The sequence below is a fragment of the Cydia strobilella genome, chromosome 25, assembly GCF_947568885.1.
Source record: "Cydia strobilella chromosome 25, ilCydStro3.1, whole genome shotgun sequence".
Lineage (NCBI taxonomy): Eukaryota > Metazoa > Arthropoda > Insecta > Lepidoptera > Tortricidae > Cydia > Cydia strobilella.
Genome location: NC_086065.1, coordinates 4647656 through 4661529, shown reverse-complemented (window position 1 = coordinate 4661529; position 13874 = coordinate 4647656). Strand labels below are relative to the sequence as shown.

The 13874-nt window shown below is 37.9% G+C and overlaps 1 protein-coding gene and 1 non-coding gene across 2 annotated transcripts in view; both read right to left on the bottom strand.

The window, feature by feature from the left end:
* Nucleotides 1–876: 876 nt before the first annotated feature.
* LOC134752839 (LIM and SH3 domain protein 1) overlaps nt 877–13874 on the bottom strand; it is a 55669-nt gene continuing 42671 nt past the window's right edge. Inside the window, exons 3-7 of the mRNA XM_063688600.1 lie at nt 13410–13542; nt 11572–11707; nt 8803–9261; nt 8173–8327; nt 877–6114 (exon numbers count right to left, since the gene is read on the bottom strand). Of these exons, the coding sequence (XP_063544670.1) occupies nt 5920–6114; nt 8173–8327; nt 8803–9261; nt 11572–11707; nt 13410–13542 (1078 nt within the window). The 3' untranslated portion in view covers nt 877–5919. The remainder of the gene's footprint in view (nt 6115–8172; nt 8328–8802; nt 9262–11571; nt 11708–13409; nt 13543–13874) is intronic.
* Nucleotides 4844–4916, bottom strand: Trnat-agu (transfer RNA threonine (anticodon AGU)). Its single transcript has one exon. It is a non-coding gene; the product is annotated as a tRNA-Thr (tRNA).

The window sequence follows — 13874 nt, the reverse complement described above, 5'->3', positions numbered from 1 at the left end:
AGAAGCCACACACTTGCAAAATGCCAAAACCAGTTTGGTAGCATTCCACTCACCAGTGTTGCTTAACCCTTTACCAGGCTAAGGCATATATATTTCCCACATACGGCACTTCAAACATGTTCTATTTTCGATGAGTAAGACTGACATTCGATTGTCATTTTTGAACTGTCAGCGTGGTAAAGGGTTACCAATATATTATACTACTCTTTGGTTACCATAGAGAAATAAGTAAGGGCCGGTACAGACGGACAGCAACCAAACTGCAAATTGTATAGGAACAGCTAACAACAACAAAAACAAGTAAGAACAGCTGTAAAAAGTAATGAAATAAATTCATTTGTATTTGTATTTTTTTTTATTTGTAAATTGCAGTCGGGGCCTTAAGCTTACTTATTTATCTATGCTCAAACTCTACTCTTTTATAGGTACTTCAAAAAGCTAGGAAGCAGATTTTTTGTCTGATGTTATTTTAATGCTGCCTTTCCACTGAGGCGGAGATGAGAGGAATCAATCTACTCTTTTATAGGTACTTCATATAAGCTAGGAAGCAGATGTTTTGTCTGATGTTATGTAATGCTGCCTTTCCACTGAGGCGGAGATGAGAGGAATCAACCAATACCATTGGTTGTAATCCAGCAGTTCGTTTGTCTGGAACGTGGTCCACCGTATGTCCGTTAAGGAGGCAGTTAAAAGTGAGAGCGAGAAAAAGATATATGCTCAACGGACCAAGGTCGTGGTCCCATCTTTTTCGGCTTTATGAAAAATGGAATTTCTTTGGCTTTGAAATCGAACGAAACAAAATAAATGCAACTGTTCCAATTGAAAACGGTTTAAATTACAAGAAGGCTATAGAAGCAAAGTGAATAAAAACACGCGTTTCAGTTTAAAAAATATAATATTCCAAAGGCACTGTAACATTGGACGTAAAGTTAATACTGCCCGGAGCGTTGTGATGTCGCCGGCGTTTATACAATACAATAACAATATATAACACTATGTATACAAATTCAAAACTAGAATCCTTTGAATGCCTATCGTGTGCGACGCGCCATCGTGAACCTTATCGGAATGCAGGGAGGTTGATATTGGGCTGAAGCCGCGCGCGTCACCAGATGTCTTTAGCGGTCAAAGGATTAAAAACCGCGGACATTATGAGGTATAATTTTATGATTGAAGTTAAGGCATAGAGAAATATAAGTAAAGAAAGAGTGGTAACTCCATACATTAGTTTTCTTACCAAAACGCGCCTTATTTCGTAGTCGACATCTATCGTCAAGTAGCGGAACTCTCAGTACTGCTACTCGACAATAGATGTCGCCGCAAACAAAAAGTCTAATGCTCAATGATTTTCAGCTAATATTTGAACCAGAGTAACTGGAACTCTAATTTCAACTCCTACGGTTACTCTGGATATAATATTAGCTGAAAATCGTCGAGCATTAGTTTGAACTTTTTGTTTGCCGCTACATCTATTGTCGAGTAGCAGTACTGAGAGTTCCGCTACTTGACGCTAGATGTCGACCACGAAATAAGGCGCGAAAACTGATGTATGGAGTTACCACTCTTTCTTTACTTATATTTCTCTATGGTTAAGGTAGCGCCCTAGTGCTAAAGTCTGTTTTTTTATTCCGTAGACTAAACTGACGTTTCATGTGTATGAGATGACATTTCTTAGTACCACATGAAATGTCATTTTAGTCTACGGAATAAAAAACAGAATATAGACATGCTAATTTCCAATAGGTACATGACACACCGCTGTCACCTATATTGACAGTGACTTGAGAACTTGAGAATAAGGGACAAATCAAATTGTTTTGAAAACGCCGGTTCGAATCCGGCCTCCGTCACTGGGCTTGGTCACTTTTTCTTTAGTATATGACATCTATTTCAGTTTATGATGACCAAAAAGTTTATAGATGACATATACTGGGCAATTGACGAGCATTCGGACGTTTACCTTATATATGAGAATATGTAGGAAACATTCGTCAATACTACCTATAATTGTAATAAACAACTAAAGAATTATTGATTGTAAAATAGAAGAAAAACCTAAGTAATAACGTGCTTTAACAGCGTACAGCGCGGATACAGCTGTCAAATTCGAAGTACGAATTTGTCTTAGACTTTACACATATTACAATCAATCTTTGTCAACAACTAAAACAATGTAAGGGCATATGCACACCGCGTTTTTAAACGCACCGTCGACGCGCGTTTTAAGAACCCGGTGTGCATAGTTCCTAAGTATGTAAGAAACTTGATAGTCTTGATACTAGTCCTGATCTATACATATTATTATACATTATCATCATGATTTTGGTTAAAAAAGATAATAAATAAAATATTAACTTAAGCTAACTGCACTTTAACAGTGACCTAGGTACCTCCTTAATTAAAAATAAAAGCTATTGGCATATTACATTTATTCTATAGATCTAGCGAACAAAAACTTAATTAGAAATGGTCAAGTTCATCTAATTTCACAAAATCAACTTATTTGAAGTTACTAAAATTTTATTTCTAAAACTGGTCAATAATGTTTAAATATCTAACTTGATTTATTAAAAAAAAACTAAATATCTTCTCGCTAGAACAGAAGATTGACTAAATACATTGGTCAGTTATATATCTAATATTTTAGTAAGACCAACTGATTTTTACTGCTTTTATTGACAATTATTATGGACATTAATGTAAAATGCGAGCATGTTAACAATCAACATAAATAAGAAATAAAAAACACGGAATGTTAAATAAGAATGTAAAAAAAATCTGTGCTATATTTTAAAATGTCACAAATTTTGTAAAATGCATTAAAATACGTAATTTCAATATGATGACAACAACTTTTATATGTTTAATATTTATAATACATAATTAACGCTGAGAGAAATCTGCATACAGTTGCATTAAGCTTAGGTGCAATGAGGTTTTATAATATTGAATAGAAAAATATAGATACAATCTTAGACTCTTTAAGTTGTTTGAAAGTTCATGTAACTTAGACTTAAAATTATTTAAAATCTGCAATTGATACGTCTATCAATTACTTAAATATTAAATATTGATTTATACACCATTGATGTGTGTTCTTGGTAAGAAAGAAACAACTTAAAAGCTAAATTGCTTATAAGTTCGCGTTCAACATATTTTAGTATTTTCAAACCTCTTTCATATTTACAGGCAGTATGTGTAATTAAAACAATCAATATATAATATTGAATCACATTTCGAAACGGGTCTATCGCGAATTTATTTTGTTACCTTTATTTACCGACGTTTCGACACAGGTTTCACTAGTCGTGGTCGCGGCTAACTGACGTCCCAGCAAAATGTCAAAACAGAGATTTGTGTGACTACCCCACGAAAAGCCCCGTTTCCCCGTTTCTAAATGTGATTTAATATGTGTTCAAACCGCGAAAGTTTTAAATGTTATAATCAATATATAAGTCAGTATTGTAAAATATAATAATATTATATAAACTGGAATGACGTGTTTAAAGCCCGTTCCTACTTTGATCTAAGTTGAGACAATTTCGAGACAATTCCAATTCAAGCCTAAAATGTATTTTCCAAAAATAATGTTTCTTTTACAATTTCATGAGTTAACCTTTTGGATGCCAATGACCGATATTTACGCACCGTAGGTTCAACGCCAAAGACCGATTACTCGGTCATAGACCACAGAGCAACATAGACCTACGTGCATGTGCATAAAGTTCAATTTCAGTTTTGACACTTCGGTGACGTGGCGTCTGGATGACAGCTTTTGTGTTTGACACGGCGTCGAAAAGGTTAAATACAATTAAGTCTAGAGATAATCTAAAGAAAATTAGTCGTCAGTATAAATAAGTATTTTTCTAAAATTAATGTACAGTCAAGTAAAAAAAAAACATTTTGAAACACATATGAACACTAACATGCAGAGTCCTTCAATGTTATCAACATTCCTGTACGCGTATATATAAAATAATTGTACAGATGACTGTACATTTTAAACGCTTACTAATAAGTAAAACGATATGTATTTTTACATATAAAACGTTGCTACAAGCTACAACCTATACAATTGCAAAGTTTGGCAATAGGAGCATATAAATAAATAAATAAATGTTGATATTTGATCGTTTATTGAATGTTCGACACCGACAGACTATTCCAATACTATTTAGTTTATTTTGGTCATCACTTTTACTTAGGTACATTAGGTATCTGAAATAATATAATTAATTACCAAAATCGCAAATATCTAAAATAGAAAGCACTAAAATTTTTGATAATTCTAGTTTAGTAAATGTTTTTATTATTTGTTACCTATGTTTCCTATTTTATTCGTACAAAATAGCATTTTTGACAAAAAATTAATGTATTTTAAGCCTGACCAGTAATATATGATGATTGTCAAGAGGGCGCTGTTTATTCTCATGTATAGGGTGACAGTTCAGTATAGTATGAAAAAAATAGTTCCAGTGAAATTCCGCAACATGGCGCGTGATCATATATTCCTGGTCAGGTTTTATATCAAAATATGAACAATACTATGTTGTTACGGATACTTCAATAATCATAATCATTTTTTATTCATAAAGCCAGTAACCAATATAACAAGTGAAAATGTTAACCCTTTACCAGGCTGAATCTTACTGATCGAAAATAGAACACATGTTTGAAGTGCCGTATGTGGGAAACATATATCCCTTAGCCTGGTAAAGGGTTAAGTTGCGGTGCGCATCTTCAGGGTCCTAAGGTATAGTTCAGAATAAGTTAATCGGTGATAAGTTTATTGAGGTATCAGTATTGCTATTAAGCTTAGAAATAAATTAAGTGGAAAATTCACTGTCTTGGGTGGGACTTGAACCCACGACCACTGGAACACTAGTACAGTGCTCTACCATCTGAACCACCAAGACAGTACCCAATGCAGCGAATATTCCCACCATATTAGCCATTAGGGAGGAGGCTTTACCCACCCCACCCAAGACAGTGAATTTTTCCACTTTTAATTAATTTCTAAGCTTCATAGAGAAGTAGTCGTAAAAGTGCCTAGCCAAGGTGACATTCGCTATCGCTTCGACAACGAAACGCTTTGTGTCTCTCTATCACTCTTCCATATTAGTGCGACAGTGACAGTTGCGTCATAGTATAAACAGACCCGTTTCTCAGTGCGCCAGTAGAGATTTTGTTTGAGTGTGCGTGCGGCAACGCATAGATACTTATGGCGCACACATACAAGTCGCGCGCGGTGCGTTTGTATGAAGATAACATACTTTGCCCTGTTTATACTATGGTTGCGTTTCGATCGCTACGGAGCGTAAGTGATTGCGTGTTGGCTACGCGGCCGGGTGGAATAGTATCGAAGTTAAAGCTGTCTATATAGTTAGTTCTGTCAAGCTTTTTTTTTTTTTCTTGATGGACTTGAGGGCGGTGTTGCCCGTAACCAATGTCACGTAAAAGGGTAGGAACAAAATAAATGCTCTTAGAGCACGACGCTGTTCGGTGGTTGTTGTAGTTGTCTCGTAAAACCGATAGCTGGATTTTACGAGAAGCACGTGGACTACCGGCCGTTGACTCCAAAATGGTGGTTAAACACGCTTTGAGATTAATTCTCCATTCACTGCACACTACCACATTAGATTATTGTATAATAAAGCTATCGATATTACACTTTAAACAATATTAATGAGCAAAAAACAAAGGAATTAATCACTAGGCTACTATCAAGATGGCGTTCGAACCGGAATCGCGCGTCGAGTCGTCGACTCTGCGTTTCGATCGCTACGGAGCGTAAGTGATTGGCGTGTTGGCTACGCGGCCGGGTGGAATAGTATCGAAGTTAAAGCTGTCTATATAGTTAGTTCTGTCAAGCTTGCCGGTAATGTTGTGCGGCTACAGAGCAGAGTGCAGGTGGGTAGTCTAGTGCGTGTAGGTCCCCTGCGGCGCGCGCTCCACGTAGTTGGCGGGCAGCATGCCGGTGCGGCCGGTGCGCAGCACTTGGCCCGTCATCCAGCCCTCGTCGATCGCCGTCACGTTCGAGATTAGGTCGCCCTCGCGGAACGATACTTCATCGCTGTCGTTCGCCTCGTAGTCGTACATCGCGATGTACACTTTCTGGAATAGAGATACATTGGGTAAATATCACCGCCCTCGACTGGACAGAAACGGCTTTGGACAGAGTAGCATGGCGGTCTTTTGTGTCGGGTCGCTGCGCCACAGCAGTATGTACATAAGTACATAAACTAATTACAGACATAGATATACCTTATCCTATTGTAAGTACAAAGTTTCAGAGCAAACTAGCTACTCGTTTTAAAATGAGAGCGGAACTACGTTTATATGGAGAACCGAGCTTGCCGGGGACCCTTAATGGACAGCAGTAAGTAGATAGATAGCGTTTATTCGTGGCAAAAAACGAGGAAAACACTTAGGTAACACAACATAAATAATATACTCTAAGAACAAATTAAATTATTTTCTATGAAAATATTTTAATTTGTGGTTTTTCAAGTAGACACTACTATTTAAACTATAAACTGAAATAAATATCATATACGAAGGAAAAAATGACCAAAGCCTCCAGTGTCCAGAGCTGGAATCGAACCAGCGTACCCCGTTTACCGGACAGGTGCCTGTGGTCCCGAGTCAGCATGGTGCTAGCCTGGCTGGGCTAGCGCTGATCTTCCGTCGGGGCCATGAACTTGTGCAGTAAGAATAGTAACACAATATAAAACAAATGATAACAGACACGTCACGATTAAGTATAACAAACAAGATGCAAAATAAAAAAAGTAGCAATTCGCAACGAAATAAAAAATAATAATATATACATTAAAAGAATGGTGGCAATAAATTTAAAATCGTGAACGCGACCAACTACGACACAAGTAAGTCCATAAGTATCACCGCACCGCTCGCCGTGGGCAGGGTGTTCATCCTCACACCCTAGAACCTAAATGGTCGCGTACTGTGCAGTTTAAGAGGAATTTCCTCCCGCGGACGCTTCGGCTGTGGAATGAGCCCCCTGCCGAGGTTTTCCCGAGGGTCTACAGTATGATGTTACCATCGGGCGGGCCTTATGCTTATTTGCCCTCGACGCGATATAAAAAAAATACGTTGAAAAACAGAATTCTAAAAATATCATGGAAGGAGTATCCATTCGTAACGTGGAAGTGCTGCAGTTAGAGAATAAGCAAGATAAGTTGTAAAATAATATCAAAAAAACCGGCCAAGTGCGAGTCGGACTCGCGCACGAAGGGTTCCGTACCATAACGAAAAAAAAAACAGCAAAAAAAATTACGTTTTTTGTATTATATTATTCTGATTTTAGTATTTGTTGTTATAGGCAACAGAAATACATCATCTGTGAAAATTTCAACTGTCTAGCTATCACGGTTCATGAGATACAGCCTGGTGACAGACAGTCAGACGGACGGACAGACGGACAGCGGAGTCTTAGTAATAGGGTCCCGTTTTTACCCTTTGGGTACGGAACCCTAAAAACGGGTTACATTGTAATTTAGTCACATCATGTTTTTAAGAAATATAAACTGCAATTTATTATTCGGGAAATCATCTAGAAGAGGGGGATCCCTTCTCCTCATCGCGGGAAAAATACATACACAACTCGTGATTCAAAATCCGAGTACGCGATACAATGTGACTGGGATAATCGCTATAATAAGAGAGAAAGAGAAGGAAGAATGAGAGATACGGTACCGTAGTACCTGCACATCAGGCTCTCACTTGTCGGAGACGAATACTCATTAAAAACAAAGAACCACTTTTTGTATCCGCTGCCGAATCTCAATAAACCTTCGACACCGTCGATGACAATATCGTTATGTGTATCGTTCGCTCCTGATAAAAACAGACCTTTATCAGATAGAGTGTTTGTTGGACATGACCTGCATGTAGTTCTGGTCGAGGCCGGCGGGTCTATGTCGCTGACGACCGATCTGTCATTATCTCTAAGTTTGCTATAAAGGGGCAGTACCTGTACATTAGGCTCATAGTTGTTGGAGACTAATAACCATTAAAAAACAAAAGAACCATTTTGCGTTTGCTGCTAGATCTAAGTATAGCTTTTGACACTATCAATAACAATATTGGTATATAAATTTAGGATGTATCCTAGGTCCTCTTTCGTTGTGGTGGGGTGTTCGCATTTACCTGTACATCGGGCTCGTGCTTGTTGGACATGACCTGCATGTAGTTCTGGTCGGGGCCGGCGTAGGCGGCGCGCTCGGAGCCCAACGGGTCCAGGTCGGCCACGCGACCGATCTGCCGAGTGCTCTGCTGGGCCTGTTGTGGCTGGTGGTGGGACCCTGGATAGAAACTTCCACTTATTGGGTATTCAATTTAATGCGTAAGAATGCATGCCATGATAACTACTTTTGCACTAAATGTTCAACTCTTGGCGATCATCGAGCTTAATTTTCCCGAAAAACTTAGAAAAAAATTAAGCCCTTTTTAATCTTTTAATGTTAATTTTTATATAACTTCTAACTAAAATGTAATTTCGGTTTAGTTTAATTTAGAAAAGGAATGCAAAAAAAGTTAATATAATAAAAATGGTAAATGGATCGCTCTCAAATTCACGGGATTGTTACTACATTACATGGTATATAATATAACAGACAAAGAGTCACCATCAAAAATATTTGAACATGAACAGAGGTATGTTCAGATATTTGTGACACTGTTCCTGTATTTCTTGTCGGTGATCATAATACCCAGACCAATTTGTCCCCACTCCAACTTCTCCAACAAATAAAGCACCCTAAAGCAAAAACCACAAACCTCTCTTCCCATCACTGGTGCTATTATAGATGAGCGTGGCCGACGCCCGCTGAGTGTTGGGCGCCGCCCGCGGTCCGTCTACAAGCGGATCATAGTCTTGAATCCTACCGATCTTCTGCTGGCTTCCAACCCCATAATTAGCCCCCGGTTGTTGATACTGTCCGTAGGCGAATTGGTTTTGGTAATCGTCGTATTTCTGCTGGTAGTCTTCGTATTGTTTCGGTGGTTGCGGTCGGTATTGATTCTGATTATACACCGGCTGATGATTGCTCTGGTTACTCTGGTAACTCTGGTTCTGATATTGCTGGTTCTGATTCTGGTAGGATTGGTTTTGATTCTGGTTCTGGTACGCCGGGGGTGGCTGGTAGACTTGGGGTTGTTTCTGTGGTGGTGGTGGAACGGGTAGCATCTCGTTGGCGTAATTCTCGAGCTGCTGGTGGTAGTTGTCGGAGGGCACGTCTACATTTAAAGCGATGGAAATGGATTAAACACGTGATGATGTCTTCATTTGCATGAAGATGGTGGTAGGAAAGTTAATTGCGTCAAACATATATTAATTTAATTAATTCATCTCTTTTCCTTGGATCTTGTAGACGCGAAATATTCCTGAATATCATGTGTGGAGAATTTTAAAACTTGAAGTGAATCTTTTAATCAGCAACAATACCTATTTAAAGGTAACGTAAGCTGGCTAACCAATGAATATAATGGTTACTGTGTACCATCAATACCATCATGGACACAGTTAACTCATCCGTCTAATATAAATTCTACCATTGGTTAGAAGTGCAAGAATATACATCATTAATCTATCAACTGACGCGTGCGCTAACAGAGCAATAACAACCTTTGTGCATTCATTGCATTCAATTTGGCTAACTTTCATACATATTTGGCAATCTCCGGTAAATAATTCGCTACAATTTATTTGGCAATCCAATTTGACGCAATCAACTTTCATCTGTTGATGAAACATTCGCACACCCACAAACAAACATACATAAGTATAATGCGACATAAAATAGTAGAAATTCAAAAAAATGGAACTAAAAAATTCCATACTAAATTGTTGCCATGTTTAAGCATTTCATGTCAAAAATGTGACAGTTACGTAGAAAATGGTGCACTCATTTATTTTCTACAATTTCTTGTCGGACTTTATATTGTGCGACGTGTGCGGCGAACAATGATCAGTGTTTACACGATTTTGACGAGTGAATAAATGTGGTACTTACTGTGGGATGAGCCCTACAGTATAGGTCACTGATTCTAATTTGTTTCATTGATTGTAATAAAATAAACGTATAAAGTCTAAGACAAATCCTTGCTTCTACGTTCTTAGCTAAATGGCCCTCCACAATCGTGCGCGAATCGCGGCGCGAAGCCGCGAACGCGAGTGTGAATCACATTACGGTGCCGAACACACACGATCGGTGACACGATTTTTACCTAAACGAATTACCATTTTATTCAATAAATTAACTTTTAGTAAAGCAATATTGACATGATTTTATTTTAAATTTATCTTCTTCCTTGCTTCGTTCCTCTTTACCTACCGTTCTTATAAGAATATGTAATTTAAAGAGACTAATGCTCTGAAATCTAAAACTAACGACAGAATGTTCCTTATTTTAAAAGTGTTCCTATATCTTTGAAAGTTAATATTTACTTGTTAATTCATTACTAATTGCAGTTTCTTCTATACTGTAGAGATTGTAAATTACTCGTGTGAAAACATTTAAGTGATCACGTCAATATGTCATAAAAATGTTAACAGACGTACGTTCATAAATTACATAAATACGGAATCACATAAACGGATTTAATTTTTATTATCAAGAGTATCTGTTATTGACGTTATTGTGTTTGCGTGCACAAATTTCAAGCACTTAACGAAATGACACATATTTAAAATATGCTTAGGAATTTGGTAATCGTGTATTTTTATGGTTATGACACTTATGACTTACATACCGAGTGGGCCTTTAACAAGAATAAATATTTAAATTAAACAGACAATTCCTTAGAATATCTACATTTACTCTATAATATATTTATTTAATCTTTATTGCACAAAAGAAAATACAAATGTACAAAAGGCGGACTTAATGCTACAAGGCATTCTCTACCAGTCAACCTTCATAATAATTTGATAATGAATTTGAATTTAAAATTACGATGTGCGAGCAAGGTTTTTTTAACCAAATATTATCACAAAAACAAAACGTTGTTTTTTTGTAGTATTACTATTCAAAGCTATAGTTGGTCAAGCAAATCTTGTCAGTCGAAAAAGGCGGCAAATTTAAAAAATGTAGGCGCGAAGGGATATCGTCCCATAGAAAATTTGAATTTTGCGCCTTTTTCTACTGACAAGATTTGCTTGGCCAACTATTACTTTATTATTACTTTGCTGAAGTAAAATGCTTCACTGCTGATTAATAAATCACTAAAAAGAAACACCGTTTGTATGTAAAAAAAAACAGTTTTTTTTACATTTAACATTTTTTCTTGCGTTACAGGGCCCACCCTGTACGTCCTTAAGGCCTGTGCACACCGGATGCGTCTGTGTAGACGTGCAGGTGCGCGTTGTAACATACAGGTCCTTATGAGAAACGTCAAACCCCTTGCGTGACGTGTGCGTGTACAGCTCCAACATTTTAGCGCATGCGCACGTCTAAGCACACGCAGCCGATGTGCTCTGGTCTTAAACACATAATGAACTTTGTACTATCACCAAGGCAACAAACAATCCACTCCAGCTAAACTCACCGACTAGTTCTCCATTCTCGTTTATCTGCCGCTGCTTCTCCATCTGAGCCTTCTTCTCCAGGTCCCCGTGGTACGCCACGTTGCTGATGATCTTGGTGTTCGCTTTGATCCGAAGGGTCTCGGGGTCATCTGCCACCTGGAGTGGAGACAGACATACAATCACACCTGTTTCTTAATCCCTTTAAATCAACAACCATTTACTATTTTGCGTAAAAACGAGGTAGCGCTACTCTAAGCACCTCAGGTCCTCCACGAAACATAGCAAAGTCTTCAAGTTTCTACCTGCCTCCTTTAGTGTGCAAGCAGTCGCTAGGTATTTGTTCCTGTATACTTTTCTATCTGTTTACAGTCTAGGAGAATGTGTTTTGTTGTTTCCTCTTCTTCCATGCACGCTCTGCACATGGGTCTGTTTTACTTTCTTAATGGGATATACAGATCTATACCGGAACAACAGCTTTCTTGTTCAGTCAGAGCTTACGCCTTCAACGCAATAGTTGATACTAAATATTGTGGCAAAAGAAGCATAAAACGTGATAGGCGCAAGGATGATAGGCGACAACCAAGTCACAAAATAAGTAATAATAGTATTATCATACAGAACGGCCACGCACCGCCCCACCCCGACTCGAATTACCTCGCCCCGCGACAGCAGATTGACGGCAGTTTGCCGGCCGCTCAGTACTATTTTTAACATAGAGTAACATATACTAGAGCGGTACTGTCATAGTAAATTTTGTAACCCCAGTAAATTCACTGCCATCTGTCGACACACTTTAAAACTAAAAATGAAGATTTATAAAAATACGATAGAATGTATTTAAATATAGATAAATGATTTTTTTATTTGCATTAATTATTTTTATGATTTTGACCCATGTTCTTTCACTGATATGCGTTAAAATTGTTAAATAACAAACGAAACCGTCAACGCCATCTATACGACTGTAGGCCAAAACTAGTAGCGCCCTCTGAACGAGAATCAAATTTTCTTGATTTTCGAGGCACGTTTTTTCCTTAGACTGTATCCATCTATTACGGAGTTATATCTATCTTTGATTTTTAAGCAACTTACTCACACTATGACGCATGACGCGTGTACAGACGTGCCGTTCACACATAGAAACGCAAGTGATTTTTGATGTATAGCGTGTCCGCCCTGTGACCAAGTGTCCAAAGAGGTACAGATGCATACATCGGGGTTTTGGGTGCGGGAATGTTTTACACTAGCCAAAATATTGGTAGAAACTGCATGTAAAAAACAGTAACTATTTTAACATTTCTAAGCACATTTGGAGCTTACTACCTATTTTCATTTCATAGTTTGGTAAATATTTTACAATAAACAAAGTTATAAATACACGAAATCATTCCCGCACCCAAAACTCCGATGTTTGTACAGATGATGCCACAGACTTTAAGATTGAGATTGAGAACTCCACCCAGTAGAAATCCACAAAAAAGAAGCCTATTGCAACGCTTCCGTTTAAGCTAATATCATCAGCAAAGTACTTACTTAACCAACAGGGAGACGTTCGTGGATTTCTTCTTGCTTAAAATTTGTCGAGGTATCCTATAAGTAGTGCTAAACGTCGGTATAGTTTATTGTGACAAGGTTTTTTCGATGAACGACTTATCAAATCGTCAACTTTATCGCTCAAATCTGCCAGATCCTTACAAGGTAATGTACCAAGTCGAACACTTCGGTCCACCTGGTTCGAATTCCAAGATGGTCTTTAGATACTTCTTTAGAAGCGTATTTTGTAACGCAGGCAGTCCTGCTTCTTCAAGTTTGACGGTGACTCTGTATAAAGGCCGTAAAGGTATTTTAGGTAATTTACCTGTGTAAACTTTCCCTTGCTCTTCTCAAAGTCCGCGTGGTAGTTGACGTTGCTCTGCAGCCTGGTGTTTTCTGCTATCCGCTTGAGTTCAGGAGTTTCTGCCATCGTCGTGTGCTTCGCCTTCGGAACGTGTCTGTAATTGGTAAATACGATGTGTTAAAAGTCTATTATTGTTAAGATTTTCCAAACTTGTTTTTAAAAGTTAAAGTTCGGAAATTTAGAGAGAATATATACCACGACTGACAGCATGCCAATTGGAATTGAAAAAACTTTGAAGTTTGATTTTGTGACTAGGCGGTCCAACTTACTTAGGTAATATGTTTATTAATTTATTTTATTATTTCACTACTCCTGAGCGAAGCAGGCCTCCCTCTCTTTTTTAAGACTGCCATGATACCGGACTATATATTTTTGGTATCCAACTGTCCATTCGGTAGTTCTTTGACCATAATGGCCAATTTCGCA